The sequence below is a fragment of the Crinia signifera genome, chromosome 2 (assembly GCF_055691185.1).
Source record: "Crinia signifera chromosome 2, ASM5569118v1, whole genome shotgun sequence".
Taxonomy (NCBI): domain Eukaryota; kingdom Metazoa; phylum Chordata; class Amphibia; order Anura; family Myobatrachidae; genus Crinia; species Crinia signifera.
The window spans coordinates 90,467,865-90,486,241 of NC_139218.1; the positions used below are offsets into that span (position 1 = coordinate 90,467,865).

Genomic DNA, 18,377 nt, shown 5'->3' on the forward strand with positions numbered 1-18,377 from the left:
CTATTTATTACCGAAATCAGATGAAAAATAACCAAATTGCAGGAGAATCCTCCCACTGTATGGGCACCTTAAGTCCCATCACCTCAGATATACTATATCCAGGTGAACAAATTGTAATGTAATGTTATATAAGGCTGGGGAGGGGTACATTAACCCCTGTGGTGCATAATGCTACATACATACATACATACATACATACATACATACATACATACTGTACATACATACATACATACATGCATACATACATACTGTACATACTGTATATACATAATGCTGGTTTCCAATTCAAAGCCCTTGCATATAGCACACTGTTTTTCCTTAGCTATATTTATCTATAGAGAGAGTTAGATATACACACATATACAGTTAGATATACACACATATACAGTTAGATATACACACATATACAGTTAGATATACACACATATACAAAAAATCGCAGGTCCTATGTAATAACGACCTGTATTTCAGTTTCCAGTTTTTTATTTTTAATGCTTTAAACATGCCAGTTATTATCCTTATATGTGCACAATGTGCTGGGATGTACAGGTGCCGTAATAGCACACGTCAAAGCACAACTATCATGTCACATATTGCACAAGCTCAAAATACAACATTTTTTTTTTTTTTTAAATCCTGATGAAAGCTCCTGATTGTATACAGGGACAGTAATTAATTACATTCCAAGCCCCACTGAGTAAATGTGCATTGGCTTTGCATTAGTACATGGACATGAGATGCATACTATGCAGTTCTGTAATCAGTATACAGTAGCTTTAGCAGTATATAGATCCTGCTGACACTGATTTCTGTAGGATGTGTGGTATTTGTCTGCCTGAATATTGTTCTTGCTCATCTTTATTCTGAGTTTCTTTCTCCCTTTCCCCTGTAAGGACAGAATAGTAGACACTAAGCATGTCTTCACTTTTTTTTTACCATATGTCTAATTCAATACTGCTCTCCCTTCTTTAGGGAGCTATACTGGTGCCAATCATTCCCTTCCCCAGCCAATGAGAATATTGACTGTCAGATGGGTCCCACCCTCAGGAGGTGCAGCTGCCTGGAGAGGAGTGGGGAGAGTCAGCAGCAGCAGCAGCAGCAGCAGGAGGAGGAGTAGTGGGAGTGTTGGAGCAAAAACCAAATAGAGTTGAATGATTGAACTTTCTTTTTTAGTTTGTGCAGCAGCCAATGCCTGTACCCCCTTCCCACTGAGTGTTCTCAGCGCAGGGAAGCTGTAGCCCATCTACTCCCTGATTGATCTCTGTATTCAAGATGCTGCTGAAGGATCCCGGCTGCTGTGTGCCCCTTTCCTTGTGGATTATTACCTTGCTGTGGGGCAGCCTGTCTGCCACCAGCTCAGCTGCTTCTGCTGCTGCTGCTTCCCGTAAGCAGGATGAGTCGTTCTCTACGCTGAGTGTGTACAGAGCGAGATGCACGTCCAGGTGCCTGAGCCTGCACATCACTCGCATCTCTGCCTTCTTCAGGCACTTCCAGGTACAACTACTGTCTATGATGCTACATTGTATCCATCTCATTCATTTATTACAGTCACTTATATATTCTGTTGCTCACTATCAGTTCTGTGCAAAGATATTAGAGTGCTCCCGTAGATCTGTGATTGTTATTGTTAGGGGTAAATGTAAGATGATTGTTAGGGGTAAATTTACTAAATTTTCTGCAAGTGAAAAATTGAGATGTTTCCCATAGTAACCAATCGACTATAATTGTATTGCATCCAGATAAGATGATAGTACCTGGCTGCCATGGAAAACATTTCCATTTTTCACTTTTAGAAACTTTAGAAAACATACCCTTTAGTATTGGTGTGGGTGCCCCTTGATTTCCAGCACTATATAGTTATATTACATTAGTAGAGAGCAGTCATTGACATCTGGTGGCTACTGCAAGCTCCCAAGTTCCAATCCACCTTAAAGTCAGCTTGATTATAGTGTGATAATATGTTTCATAATTGTATTCCGGGCGTTTACATCCTAAAGAAAAAAGTGATGCACACCCTATTGAGCTGTACAAAAATTGATTGCAGATATGCTTAGAACATAATGGGCAAATGTCATTGTGGGTACATCAAATAAGTTAGCATAATTCCATTGGTATCTTGATCATCAGCAGAATTATATATATTGTGTATGTATATATATACACATATATGGTTCATATTTGTATCCTGTATTACATGTTTCTAGTAATAAGTAAAAGTAGACCATCATAACCAGTGCAGAGGGTGTATGTATGTACTCCTGTACCAAGAGGCTGTATTTAATGAAACGTGCATTATCCCCTGCTGAACCTGCATCTTGTGATCTGAGGAGTTTACAGTTATGGGTCACTTACATGTGAGATCTTCAGCGAGGTTCCTGGGATGGGATTAGCATTCATTTCGAAATAAAATTTATTGAATACAAGAGATGATTTTAATCTGTCCCACATGTAATTTTGATTATTCTTTCTTGCAGTATAATAATGTCACTAGCTGTAAATGAGGTTATTTATCAAATAAATGACTGCAGTAATTTTGTTCAATTTTGAATTAAATAAAATTTTCAGCAAAATTAAATCTTTTTTTTTTCTTGATGGTGCGTCACAATTGGAAGGGAAATGCGTCAGACATACATTAAATTAGTGTACACGCGGTGCAATTTACTTTCTCTTCAATCCCAATTCGATTCCTATTGAATCGGAATCGAATCGCACTATCACCGCGGATACATTCCATTTAGACCATGGGTCTTCAAACTGTGACCCTCCAGATGTTGTGAAACTACAAATCCCAGCATGCCTTGCCACAGTTTTAACACTCCCTTATAGCAAAACTGTGGCAAGGCATGCTGGGATTTGTAGTTTCACAACATCTGGTACAGATCTGCCTGCAAGGTCTTTTTTTGTATTCGATTTCGATGCCGCAGGTTCGCACATTGGGATCAAATCGGGATAGAATGAGCTGGATTTCCTTTCGAATTCGATTTGATTTTGATTCGATCTGGAAAAATAGACAAAATGGAACTGAGTGTAAACTACATTAGTTGAATACATCAAAGTGTGTATTTGTGTTAAATATTTGTTTATTTTGTCTGCTGAAGAGTCTCAGCCAGTGATTGTTGTGTGGAAGTGACTAGCACCTGTTGGGTATTATAGTGACAAACGCCACCTCAGAGAGTGGTCCGTCACAGCATGCTGAAGTAATAAAGCCTGAGAGGGGATGAATTCATGGATGATAAGTTTGCCTCATGCTTTTCTGTAGCCCCAGGCCCCTCATTGGTAAGCCAGCCTTGGCTTACACGTAAAGGCTGCATTTTATTTAAGACTAGAAAAGAATATCTGTGCTCACCTATTAACCTATGAAATCCACATAATTATTAGTTGACCTTTTGGGGGCAATCACTGAGAAGCTAAAACTAGCCGAGTACATGTGTAATACATTTATTTCAACAATATTGGAAAATAACTTGGCTTGCTGTGGGGTAGAATATCCTGAATCACACACACCATAAACATTGTCTTTTAATGAGTGAAACAGTGAACTCAGATTATCTGCCTGCCAAGATGACATGCAGAAAATATGACATGCTCCTAGGTATGTCTCTGAAATACTAGACAAGATGTAGGGCATTCCACTTAGTCTGAGTACTTACAATTATCCCTGTGTATTTTCTTTTCGATTTAACCCATCGTTACATTTACCTAATTTTTTCATGTTTAGGAATTTTTGTTTTTAAAGAACAGTAGGCGGCTTATTCTTGTCAGCACAAAATGTGTGAATCATTTGTGTTTAGCATCAGAGTGAGGACAGGAGGAAGGGGGGGGGGAGGGGGATAGCTGTATATACATTCATCTGAGATATGGATTTAAATCTATTTTACTGACGGATTTGCTCAATCAATCATGATATTTTTAATACTCTAAAGAAGATAAACTGGAATCCCCCCCAACACAGAAAAAATGCTGATTTTGTAGTCTGTGCAGCCAAAATCCAGACACTAGCAAACAGCGCTGTTTGACAAAACAATGTTTTGTGGTTTGTGGTTCAGGATCTAGAAGCAAGGCAACCACGGAATAATTCACTCAGATGCAATAAAGTTAATTAGCACAATTCTAAAGGGTTTGGTTAAAATAACAAAAGACGGCCTTGTATGTAAAACTCACAGAGAAGAAATGTCATTTGAAGTATGAAAAAAGTATTATATGCAATAATATTTAGAATTTTACAAATTTCTGTATCTACAAACGGATAGGGGCTTATTGGTCTATGAACAGAAGAAGTAGCTCTGCTAAATACATATATCCAAATCAAAAAATGGAAAACATTACAACAAAAACATATACTGTAAACAGAATGCGCCATAGGAATTTTAATATAAATGAGATCTCATAAAAGTAATTCAATGACAAACAAGGAAAAAAGGGGCAATTCTGATTCATTCGGACGGGGCCGAATTTGTCTCGTTCCGTTGTTACGGGGTCTGCGCATGTGCATGGTCTTTTATGTGCATGTGCAGCTCCGCTTTTCGAAGGGCTTCAGCAACTTGCATAGTCGCCGAGTCGTTCGTAGGGATTGGGGTGGGCCGGGGGTGGATGGCGGTGGGGACGGGGGTCACCAATGCGAACTCCCAGCATTTCATGAGCATTCCCATGTGTACGCAGGCGGGACAATGTGTGCCGGGGGTGGGTGGCTGACGTCACAGGACATCAGCTGCCCGCCCTGTCTTCGTCCCGGTGCTTGCAAATAAGTCAGTTTCCATTGACTTTCATTTACAAAGCAATGGGGAAATGGTACTTGTGTATTATCACGGCGCCCCCGATATTAAGTCGCATGATTTTTCATTGCATCGCATGCCATTGCATGCCATACACCCGATGCACTGCAATGTGATGTAAGCCCCCTATATGATGTTAAATTGTATAAGCACCCAAATGGGTGCTTACAATGTTAAATGCACCCCCACGCCACCCCCCAGTATGAACATGAGCGCAGCGAGCCCGCGAGGGGCAGGGGTACGCTTCCTCCAACCTTTTCATACCCGCACTATCCACGTTGGCGTGCAATTGATTTTATATAGTATGGCGTGCGCAGCGAGGGGACGCGTATACCTGTGAAGTAATGCACGTCCCCTCACGGGGCTCGCCACGCTTCGGGCTTGGTGGCTCGCCACACTATATAAAGTCAACTCCACGCCGACGTGGACAGTGGGGGTATGAAAAGGTCGGAGGATGCGTACCGCCGCCCCTCGCGGGCTCGCTGTGCTCGCCACGCTTCGGGTTCACGTTCATACTGGGGGTGGCGTGGGGGTGCATTTAACATTGTAAGCACCCATTAGCTTGCTTATACAATTTATAATCGCATCGCATTGTATGGCATTGTATGCCATATATAATGCCATACAATTTTAACATTGTATGACATTGGGGAACATCGTGGGACATCGCATCGCATACCATCGCATGCCTTATGGTCTGCGATGCGATGGGTGCCGTGATAATACACAAGTATCGGGGAAATCATTCGATGGTCGCTTACCATCGAATGATTTCTCCTGCAGCGGAGACATGTGAGGGAATGTGTCTTTGTTACACATCCCCTCACATCATAAAGTGGGTATTCAGCAGCGCAGGTATTCGGCTGGGTGGTGTCACGGGCGCTCGGTAAGTTGCGAGCATCGCAGTTTAGCGAGCCAACCAGAATGACCCCCAAAGTGTATTAATCCTATTTAATGTGATTTCTTCATAGTGACATATAATTCTACTGTATTAGTGACTGGTTCACTTTTCATTGTGAGCTTTGCAATGCAGTATACTGTATGTAGAAAAACACACCTGTATCTGTATATATTCTAAATACAGGTTGAGTATCCCGTATCCGAGTATCCGTTTTCCGAATTATTCCGAAATACGGACATTCCAGAAAGTGAAAAAAAAAAAATTTTTTGCTAAAAACTCACTGGGGACATTTGTAACAGCATCACTGGGGACATGATATGTAACTGGCACTATATATGTGCAAGACAATGATTGCTTGGCATTCAAATTCAGTGCTGAGATAGTACACACATTTTGGGGGAAATTTACCAATATGAAAAACCTAGTTTTTCGTATTGGTATTTCCCCTACGGCTGCATACGACTGTTTTAGTCGTATGCAAAGTCGTGTTCCGGAGGGGAAATTACAAAGCAGTCAGATACGACTGCTTTGTAACCCTCCGATGGTGTAATGATTCGTATTAATGACACATATATACGGCCGCTAATACGAATTCGTACAGGCAGTCTGCACGGATCAGTCAGATCCGTGCAGGCTTTAGTGTAAAAAAATAGAAAAATAAATAAATAAATAAAACGGCGTGGGGTCCCCCCCACAGCCGTAACCAGCACCAGGCTGAAGGAGCCGGGGCCGGTAATTAAAAATCAGGGAACCCAACAAATAGGGGTTCCCCGATTTTTAACAACCAGCTCCAGGTCCGGGGCTGGTTCCCAAAATACGGGGGACAAAATGACTAGGGGTCCCCCGTATTTCAAGAACCAGTCCCAGGCAAAACCAGCCAGCAGGGTAATGCCAGAGCCGGGGGGAGACTTTTTACACAAGTCCCCCCGGCCAAAGCATTCATCCCTGTGACCGGTCAGCCTGGCCAGGGGCCCTGGGGGAGTGGGGTCCCCCCCCCTCCAGGACTTACCTGACGAGGCTGGTCAGGTAAGTCCTGGAGGGGGGGGACCCCTTCATTGGGGGGGTCCCCACTCCCCCAGGGCCCCTGGCCAGGCTGACTGGTCAGGGGGTTAATGTTATGGCCGCGGGACCTTATATCATAAGTGTCCCCCGGCTGTGACATTACCCTGCTGGCTGGTTGTGCCTGGGGCTGGTTCTTAAAATACGGGGGACCCCTAGTCATTTTGTCCCCCGTATTTTGGGAACCAGCCCCGGACCTGGGGCTGGTTGTTAAAAATCGGGGAACCCCTATTTGTCGGGTTCCCTGATTTTTAATTACCGGCCCGGCTCCTTCAGCCTGGTGCTGGTTACGGCTGTGGGGGGGACCCCACGCCGTTTTATTTATTTATTTATTTAATTTTTCTATTTTTTTACACTAAAGCCTGCACGGATCTGACTGATCCATGCAGGCTTAAAGCAAATACGACAGGGAAAGCAAGGTGTATTTTCCTGGTGTATTTGCGTGGGTGTTTCACACCACTTAGCAGCCGTATTATCAGTACGGCTGCTTAGTACATCAGGAACCACCATTCTTTTGAATGGTGATTTCTGTCGTATTCTATCGATGGTGTAGACATTCGTATTTGTAAATACAAATACGAATGTTCCATCTTTAGGAATACGAATTGTAAATCCCGAAAATACAAATTCGTAAAAAAAAGGTGTATTTCTCCCTACGAATACACCTTTTTTCTACGAATCCATTTTGGTAAATGTCCCCCTTTGTTTCACGTTTTGAAACCTTGTTTTTTGAACAATTAAAATATATTTGTGTGTATTTTATGTGGTAATAAAATATATTTGTGTGTATATTATGTGTTTATACAGCATACATGCAAGATACTTCAAAATACATCATTGAAATATTAAAATATTCCGAAATACGGAATAATCCGTTATCCAAAATTCTCCTGGTCCCGAGCATTTTGGATACGGGATACTCAACCTGTATAATCATTATGATGAAATGAATCATATTTCAGAAGCAAAGCTATACACATTATACATTGCTGACACTAGATAGCTAGATACAGAGCATGAGCTGGAAGCAGTTTCCATGAAAGGGTTCCATCTAAGTGAAGTGCAATAACATCTTATTTTACAATACAGCATGCTGACAATACAGCTGTGTTAGGGGTTTCAGTGCACAAATGTAGTCTGTGGTCTTTGTTGTGACTTCACTTTCAAGTGACAGTGAAATTTCCCCTCAAGCCATTTGCTTGAGACCATTTGTGCAGTACCGACCTGTTCAACTGCAGCACATTTCCATTGAAGAAACTTAACTTAAATGACCTTTATGTCATAATTCTAATACTGAGCTACAGTACTGTACATCTCAGTCGGACAATTTCTATATATCTTAAGTAGTGCCCTAAAGGTGCCCATACACCGAGCCGATTTGGGGCGATTTTGGCCGTTTGCGATGAATCAGTCCCCTCAGGTCCGATGTGCAGTCCGGTGAGTCTCAGCCAATCAACGGCTGGCCAGTCATTCCAATATACACAGTAGCCACATCCCGCCACCTGGCAAAATGCCGCCACAAGCTCCAGCAGCCTCCCAGCTACCACCACCTCCGCTCGGATGGACCCCGCTGCCCACCCCCGCCACCACCACCAGTTGGCCAGACCCCGCTGCCCTTCCCCCCCCCACCACCACAGCAGCTCCTCGGGAGAACTACGTGCAATAAATCGCATGGCACATCAGATCGCATGTGAGCCTCCCGCTCTGGGCAAACTAGTGCGACTTGTCCTTAGGACAAATCAGGGCCTGTGTATGGGGGCCTTTAGTAGGGCGGCTCCATAGTTTACAGAGAACAACATACAACACCCCCAAATACAGGTGTTGAGAATTTGAGTTAAAATAACTAATATATATAAGACCATTTTGAGTCAAAACGTATATTTAAAAAAAAAATGTATTGAGGTACCAAACATTTGTCAACTTCGGCAAAAGTAACTCAAAACTGACCTTACTACTAACCCTTTGAGTGCCAACATCTCTGTGAAAGATGTTTAAAATATCCGCTAACAATGGCAGTGTCGCTCACATTTGTTATATAAATTCTAATAAAAATGTTGTGTAAAAAATACATATCTCTCCTATATAAACATTACAGGTCATTATGATGAATAAAAATGTTTGCTTGGCAATTTTCACACCAATTTTGGCAAATTAACTTAAAGGGTTAATAAAATAGTTTATAAAAACTGCTTTTATCATAAATCTGTCCACTCTTTCTTATAAAAATGCAAATTTCCTGACAATTCCACTTTGGGGTTGAGGCTACCAAAGCTACATTGTGTGCCTACATGATCCATCCTGAGGCATCAACGACTTTGTATTGGTATTCATGGATGTAATAAGTTTGGTATATATGTTCCACATTTACAATGTTAATATTCATTATGTTGACATGAGAATGTTGAGATGTTCATTAGTGAGTGCTTACAAATCACTTGCAATGCATCATACTGTATAACACACTAGTTAAAAGCCCATCAAAAATATAGATTAGTCCATATCTGCTCCTACTTCCAATCTGTCTTCACAGCTCACTCTCTCCATATCCAGCAAGTTTGAAACAGATCATTTTGCTTTCACTTTCTGTTAAGGAGTAATTTGGTCTGTAGAGTGGCCTCTAGTGGTCATTGGCGGTACTTCCCCTCAGAAGTGAGACGTATTTAGCCTTTTATATATATATATAGAGAGAGAGAGAGAGAGAGAGAGAGAGAGAGAGAGAGAGAGAGAGAGAGTATAGGTGTGTTGGTTCATCATGGTGCCAAAAGGGAGCTGGACAAGGGAGTATTAACATGAAGCATTTAACATCATGTCATTGGCATAGTCCAGTGATGCCCAAACTTTCTCGTATTATAACAACCTAGAATATACGCATTTGTTTGACGGAATCCCTGGGATAAAAGTTTTTTAATTGATAAATGTGAAAAAATATTACATTAAGAAAACTGTACCTCCCTGTCATCCTTAGGGTCAGTTATATGCTGGTGTACAGTTGTATCCACATGTTTTATGAGTGGCAGCCACTAGTACTGGTTTTGCCTATCTTTTTGACCATAAATAATTTCTTTGTGGCTAGTGCCCTTGAGGCAGAGTGCTAAAGCTGCCTAATGGCAGATCTGGCCATGGCTGCAGGGACACATGTCTTGACTACAGGGACTTCAATTCTGTCCTACCTAAATTGTGACAGTGTCAAGGCATACCTTCCAACAGTCCAACATTGAAATACTATTCTGTCATCCTGATGAATTGTCTTCATTCAGATAACTTTGGTAGGTATGTCCAAATGAAGTGTAGTTTTGAAATTAAGTGTATTTGTGAGGCTTCCAATGGGACACAAACTCAAAAAGGGAGTGTTCATGTCTTATGTCAACCATCTAGATTTATCATTTTCAGTGGTGGACATACTGGGCCCAGGTCCTTATTAACCAATAGCCTGATTCGACTGCATCCTGGGGCGCTGGGTCCTGGTGGTGGTGGAGGGGCACAGCGCAGCGCCTGCACAATAGATTGGGCTGGGATGGAAGCACTTCCTGGTGCTGCTGGAGTTGGGACAAAGTAAGATCTTGTAAGACCTAACCTGGGATCTGTGAGATCAGCGATGCCTGCTGGGAATGCCGGTGTCACTGAGGCAGGAAGAGGAGATCCTGTGAGAGCTGCAGCTGGCTCTGCCGCTGAGGCAGACGACAGTGCCGCCATTTGCCAGCAATGGAGCTGAAGCCTGAGCCTGTTACAACTTTTTAGCTCAATACCAGCCAAAAAATTGGTGGTGGGGATGGGGCTGTGGACAGTTCTGTATTAGCCTAGGGTGGCTGGAACCCTTAATCAGGCCCTTACTAAGCCCTGGAAAGTGATAAAGTAGAGAGAGATAAGGTACCAGCCAAAACACTCCTGTTATGTTACAGGCTGGGTTTGGAACATGACACGTGGTGCTTGGTTGCTACTTTATCTTTCCCCAGTGTATCACTCACCAAGGCTTAGTACATCTACAATAACTTTAATAAATGACATACATCTACATACTGGTAATAAATCATCTATCCTGTCAGTAAGTTAATTTGCTGACTGGGGCATATTATACATTTGAGATAATCTGTATACAAAACCAATCTTCCACACTTCATATAGTAAATTATGACCTTGCCTCAACTAACAAATTCTAAATTGGGTGAAGACGAAATCAATAGTACACATTTTCTCAATGATATATTCTGTAAGTAATTCTTCATTCTCTGTATAAATGTCAGTGTGCTGCTATATATATACAAAGTGTCAGCACAGCACAAAATTAAAACTCATTATTATGAAGTACAGCCAAGGGGAGTTAATTCATTATCCAGATGTTTTATTGTATTGGAACTGATTTTGGAAACATATGTAATAACACAGTTCTTGTCCATAAAGTAATGAAATAATTACTCTGTGTACAGTACATATTAATTTTACCATATATTTTACCTCATATATTTGTTCGCATACATGAATGTGGAGAATATTTTTTCTCTTTCTATAGTTATTTCAGAGGACAGTGATTATACATTTGCGTACTGGTAGCCATCTTGGATTTGTAAAACTTCACAGTCTTGTTAAAGACTGAAACTCATAATGAATAATGATATGGATAAACTGATTAGTCAGTATTTGGCTTCATGTTTTCTTTTCATAACTCTTGTCATAATTATTGTGCTATATTTCAATTGAATGTAACTAGAACAAATAAATGACACAATTTCAATGATAATTAAGTCTGCTGCCACTTTGGGTGTGTTATACTGGAAGCACTGTCTTTTTGTTTTCTTAATTATTTGTTTATGATTCTTTGGTTTGAAACTATGTATTTTCACAGCCAACAGAAAGAAGATTATGATTAAAATGCATTAGGTGGTTAGGGCACGGAATGTGTGTTTGTGCCAGCATGGTGTAAACATCTAGTTCATTACAGTTTACAAAGTCCCCTATGGTTTAAGTACATATTATTGGCAGGAACATTTCTTCCTTTCATGTAGAAATACATGAAGTATCTTAAATAATGCAGAACACAATCAGCCTGTCTCTGAACTAATTCTCAATTGGAAATTTTAACATCAAAGTAACATCCAAGTACAGTACAGTAACTGTAGATTGCGGATTTTGCTAGACTATGGTATACTTGCAATGTGTAGTCGACAACAATAACTACAATATGATAATATCCGTAACTTGAAATCAAATTGAAAAAAAAAAGACTTTATACTGTTGCATTATAGCAGGGATTCCCAAACATGGCCTCAAAGAACAGTAAAGCGGGCTCCACACTATGGGGGTTATTCTAATTCACTCGGAAAGGCACAATCACTCTCTAATGGACAAAATCATATGCACTGCAGGTGGGGCTGATGTAACATGTGTAGAGAGTTAGATATGGGTGGGGGGTGTACTTCAAACTGATATCTACAGTATATTGCAGTGTAAAAATAAAGCAGCCGGTATTTACCCTGCACAGAAACAATAAAACACCCCAATCTAACTCTCTCTGCACATGTTACATCAGCCCCACCTGCAGTGCATATGGTTTTGTCCTTTATCGAGTGATTGTACCTTTCCGAGTGAATCAGAATAACCCCCTATATGATGTATAAATTATTCAATATGGTCAATGATTTCCCTGAACATCCAGTCAAATGATATAGGGCCTAATTCAGACTTGATCGCAGGGCAAATTTGTTCTTATAATGAACAAAACCATGTGTACTGCAGGTGGGGCAATCATAATATGTGCAAAGTTAGATTTGGGTGGGGATTGTTCAAACTTAAATCTAAATTTCAGTTTAAAAATAAACCAGTATTTACCCTGCACAGGCCCCTGGATTTCCAGGACAACAAGCTAACTTCTCCTTTCCTGCTGTGCCTCCTGGATCTTTGAACCTGTTAAAATGTTGACATGCATGAATATCAACTCTTTCAGTATTACCTTTCTCCCATTCCACCGTGGAAGTCATCTCACCACCTCAAACATCATATTTCCAAAAGAGAATTCATAATATTTCCATTGATCATTAGTAGTTACCAAGCTGAAATCTCCATCACTGTTAATGACTTGAACCCTAACCCACAAGCTCACTATCTAGGTGTCATACTTGCCTCTAAACTGTCCTTTGTTCCTCACATTCAACCTTAATCGGGGCAAATGCAGGATTTTCAGAAGGGGGTTTCCAGAGGGGCAGAGCAAAGCGCAGAGATGGACACTTAGGTGACCCAGTATATGCTTTGATGTCCCGCGGGTGGTAGGGGGTATTATATCAACTGCTCAGCATGTAGGGCCTGGATCAGTAATTTCCACTAATTATCCTTTACTGCAAAGATGGTGGTAGATGAGGTGGGAGAAGGGGGCATTGGGCTGAATGAAGGGGCCCTGATACATAACTTCCGGGGTGGTAGAAGATGTTTAATACGCAGAGGAAGGGTGTATAGTGGAGTGGGCTTATTATTCATAATTTTCTGGTGGGAGGACAACTTGTTTGACTGCAGATATCTCCAGTTCCTGGAAATAGATTTATTAGATTTTAATGTAATTAAAAACTAGAGAATCCCACCTACCAAATGGTATTAGGGACTAGAGGATCAGACTTCAGGAGGCAGAGCAATCTGCCAACGAGTATATAAAACTACATACCAGGTGTGTGGAGCTGGAGCAGTAACCTGCTGCTGGAAGGCTGATATCTCTGGTTCTGGGAACAGTAGAGACAAGCTTCTAGTGTACTTCAAAGGGGGAGAGTCCCAGCTTTTGGAATATACCCTCAGATAAACTATAAGTCAGACAGAACCTGAAATATCTGACTGGGAAGAGCAATTAAAAGGCTTGGATGGGAACCACTTCTTTGAAGTCAGATATCTCCGGTTCCCAAGGTCCGATTTTAAAAATTCTTCTACTCATGGAAAGAGGGGAACCTCAACTTTCTAGGGCCCTTAGACTCCTGTGGGGTTTCTGGGTACTCGGAAACCCCCCCCCTGCGTGCGCTACTGTTCCCCGCTGCAAAAACTCATTAACAGCAACATTGATTATTGAAATAGTCTCCAAATGGGTCTTCGTCTGCACCTTGAAGGCAGCTGCATGTTCAATGTTTAATTCTCCATTTTGTCAGTTCTTCCATTGGTGACCTTTGTTCGACCAAATTCAATACAGAATACTTTTTCTTACAATAGTCTATTAACCAAACAACACCAACATATATTTGTTTATCTCAAATGCCCTTCCATGCAGCTTCTAGTCATCATATTTTCAAGCATTCCCTGAAAACTTACCACTTGAGGCAAGCTCATCAAATTCCAGAACTTCTTACACAACCTTCATAACCTGATCTATCCAAATACACCCCCTCTATACAGTCCGATCAAGCCTCCGGGGGCATGCACAGTATGTATGAAGTTACTGCGCATGCTCTGGCCCCATGCAGGGGACCAGCGGCAGTAGAGCGCAGCGGCGGTGGCAGCGGAGGGGGGGACATTGCGCTAGCCCCCCCTCCTCCAAAACAGTAAGAGCCGCTACTGATTCCTACAGCCCACCAAGAACCTCTGCACTCTGCAATCTGGCTGGACCAATATGCAATATGTACCACTTATCCTTGTGCATCAATGCCTATTTCCTTTTAGATTGTAAGCTTGTGAGCAGGACCCTCTTACCTTTTTGTATATATCTTATTACCAACACGTGTTTTATTACTATTTTATTTCCAATTACAGTATAAAGCACTGGCACTATATAAGAGACTAGTAACCTAAAGTTGCAAAATGTGACTTAAACTGCTTGTAATGGGGCTGGCGTCATTATTCTATATTACTTTACTTTTTCACCAAAACTGCACTAGAACATCAGTCTGAGAAGTCCGTTTTATATTTTCATGCTTAAATTTTGGGGATTGTTTGTGCCATAACTCCTGCTTTGAACAGTTTCTTTCTCATTGTGGATGTCCAAATCCAGGTAAAGATGAAGTACATTTCCTTCCTATCCTTATTATCTCTTGTCAGGACTAAGACGGGGCAGGTGGCTGACTTCCTCCCATGTACCCAGGCATCAGCCCACCCTGATTCTTGTGAACGGCTCAGCTACTATGCAAGTCGCTGAAACCAATTGCAAAGGGGAGCTGCATATGCACATAATAGACCACGCGCAGTCCCCTAGACATCAGGATGGGACCAATCTCGCATTATTGTAAGTCAGGATCACCCCATTGTCTCTTTCACATGTTACATGTTTCCCCAAATGGTCAATTTTCTTATCACTGAAAACCTTCATTTACAAGCATTCATGTGCCAACTAGTATGTTTCACAGATTAATAGTTTACTGAAACATATTGTGCATTTTACAAAAAGTGGCAAAAAACCCTATCACCACCTGTAAAGTTAGTGCATCCCACCACATCTGAGCCACCACTGGGTGGTGTCTTAACTAGGGTTGTAACTAGGGTTGTAACTAGGGTTGTGTGCAATTGGTTCCGTCCTCCATGTAGCCTGGCCCCGGTGGGCGGTAATGGCATAGCCCCATGACTCATGCATATGGTTGCTGCAGACCCACCTGGAGTGCACACACCTTGCAGTCTGTAGACCCAACCAGATCTTCCTTAGGACATTCCAGGCAGTTGTGTTCTTACTGATGCCAATGGCCAGCACAGGATACAAACTTTCAATGCTACTGTAGTAGCGGCAGATACTTAGGGGGAAATTTATTAGGATGAGAGATTCAGAAAGTGAGAGATTTGGTAAGTTTTTTTAAAGTGGCAATCATTTACCAGTTTGATTTTGCAGTGTTAATGATTGCCGCTTTAAAAAAACTGGAGATTTCTTACCAAATCTTTCCCTTTCTGAATCTCTCATCCCATTAAATGTCATCCTTATTGTTTAATGTACAAGAGGCCAACCAGATCCCAGTCCATTATACATCAAGTAAAATTTTAATTGAACATATCACGTTCTTCTCTTGCAGATTGCTTAAATTCATGCTTATTAAAAAACAAGATACGTGCAAGATAGTTTCTGCTGGAAGTGAGTAATGTGATGATGACATGGTGTTTTACTACCGCTGTGAAAATGTAGATGAAAAACCAAGGAAGGAAACAGAAATATTTTCTCAAACAACCTGCATAATTCTGTGTCAGTGCAATAACACTTTAATCATAATTTACACCTGCCAATAAACTTCACCTACCCAAAATATTATGCTACCTTCAAAAATGAGGATTCTGCTTCCTCTGTAGATTACATACTTCTAATTTACAGCTACGGATAGTTCAGGTCCAGTTTAAATGGTGTGAAAGAGCGACCTCCCCGGGGATTAGCAGCCTGAGCTCTATGGAAAGGATAGGTGGACAGCTGGGCTGTCATCTCAGATTTCAGGTAGCATCTTCCTAGTTTAGTCCCAAGGTTTTAGTATTGTTTTACTGTGTTGTCATATGCTGGAAGGTCGGAATGTTCACTGAAATATTCTTAAATGTTATATGGCGTATTTACAGATTTTTCATGGTGTTATTTTAGGACACATAAAACTGATATTACTGTTCACTTGCAGTGATGGTGTTTGTAGTCTAAACTTTTGTTCGGGCCCCAAAGAATACTTAACGCCTTGTAAAAAAAAAAAAAAAGCCCATTTTAAACATCTGTTATAAAAAGAGGTGAAATAAAGTTGTCAAAGTCTGTTTTATGTTACTAGATAATTTATTTAATTATATACTAAATTATACTTTATTAAAATACATTGTTGCAATTTTTGTTCACAATATGTAGTAAACAGACTATAAAGCATATTAATGTAACTATTACTCAAAATATCGACACCAGTATTTCTAAATGGTCTGAATATAGACGTAACGTAGATGTTATGATGACATGCTGACATTTATGTGGATATAATGTTGAAATTCTGAACGTCAACAGTTATCATGTCGACATATTGTTTTTAGAATATTTTTGTTGCAATCCCATGCCTAAACAGAGACCTATGTCATGCCATGCCTTTTTATAGACAATCTCCTTTACCACCCCCGAAAGCCCTCTTCTTGTCACAGTCGTCACTGGATTCTTCATAGCAAAGCGTACACACTGCAGTCATGATGCATACACAGTCTGCCAATAATTGCTTGATTATGGCAACCGCATCTTTATCAGGCCCATTGCGTCTTTTGTCATTCACAATGTCAATATTATGGCAATGTCATGTTGTCTATTTCCACATTGTGAATACAAGAGTTTAGACTAGGGGAGGGCAACAAGCGGCCCTCCAGATGTTGATGAACTATACATCCCAGCATGCCTTGCCTTAGTTTTGCTATTTGGCCAATGTGAAACTGATGCAAGGCATGCTGGGATGTGTAGTTCATTAACATCCCTGGTTTAGACCATGCTAACAGTTTGGATATATCAACGCATTCCTCCTGAACAGCATTGCACCTACGTAAGGTATATACAGAATGACTCATATTGCAATGATTTGCAAAATTCCATTTCTAAAAAACAGCTCTCGCCTGTCCAAAACGCTCTATTATTGCTAGCACTGCCAGAGTTAATATGGCTTTTCATATGTCTGTTCATAACCAGTGTTTATTTTCAGGGTTTCCCTCTTCCATATGAATAATTTGGGCATATAGAGAACACATTTTTTGAATTATTGTTATAAAAGCAAGATTACACATACAGCAGCTTCTACTCCTAAAATGTATTAAGGAAACAGCTTCTGAACTCCAGTTCCATAGAAAATCATGATAGCAATGGTTACTTCTCCATGGCTGACCTACTATAAAAGTCAGAGCAACACACCACTCAATGACCAGTGTTTCACAAAGATGACTAGTGTACATGCTGCCATGACTCTCCAACCAGATTTAGGCAGAAGATTGATATCTGACTGTTGAATTGACATGATTGGCCAATATTCCAACTGTCGGAAATGTTCCAACAATCTGAATCACTCCCCATAGAAACATCTCCAAGGTGTAGCCCTGGAGTAATGACCAGGCACAAAGCATTGTCAGACACCATTTTTTTTTATAAACTTGAGTGTGGTACTCCATGCCAAGCAGCAAATAAGGTTAATAAGGTACTAGCGTGTGTAAAAAGGTGTATAAAATCATGGATCAACGCTGTTAATGTGCCACTCTTTAAGACACTAGTTAGGCCTCATCTTGAGTTCGGAGTACCATTCGGGGCCACACATTACAAAAAGCAATTACTGAAATGGAAAAGGTTCAACTAAGATAATAAAAGGGATAGAGATTATGTGTTACAAAGACAGATTAGCCAAACTAGGAATGTTTACACTTGAAAAAAGATGTTTAAGAGAAGACATGCTTGACATGTATAAAAATATTAAGGGGGCAATATAAGGAACAAATAAGCAACCTCTTTTCCTTAAGGTGAGTGACCAAGACAAGAGGGCATCCACCTAAATGGAGGTTTTGTATGGTTATAAGGAAGGGGTTCTTTACGATAAGGACAGTAAAGATGTGGAACTCACTGCCTGCAGAAGTGATGATGGCAGATGCATTAAATACATTTAAAATATGGTTGAACAAGTATTTGATGGATAATAACATTCACAGCTATAAGCAGCAAGTTATGGTCTGATCCCCCCGATCAGTGGGTTAAATGTGGACATATCCAACAAACTAATTGAGCCGAC

General features: G+C 40.9%; 1 protein-coding gene across 1 annotated transcript in view; it reads left to right on the forward strand.

Moving 5' to 3' along the window:
- Nucleotides 1-1,097: 1,097 nt before the first annotated feature.
- Nucleotides 1,098-18,377, forward strand: part of ANOS1 (anosmin 1) — a 153,291-nt gene continuing 136,011 nt past the window's right edge. Inside the window, exon 1 of the mRNA XM_083172566.1 lies at nt 1,098-1,497. Within this exon, the coding sequence (XP_083028692.1) occupies nt 1,276-1,497 (222 nt within the window). The 5' untranslated portion in view covers nt 1,098-1,275. The remainder of the gene's footprint in view (nt 1,498-18,377) is intronic.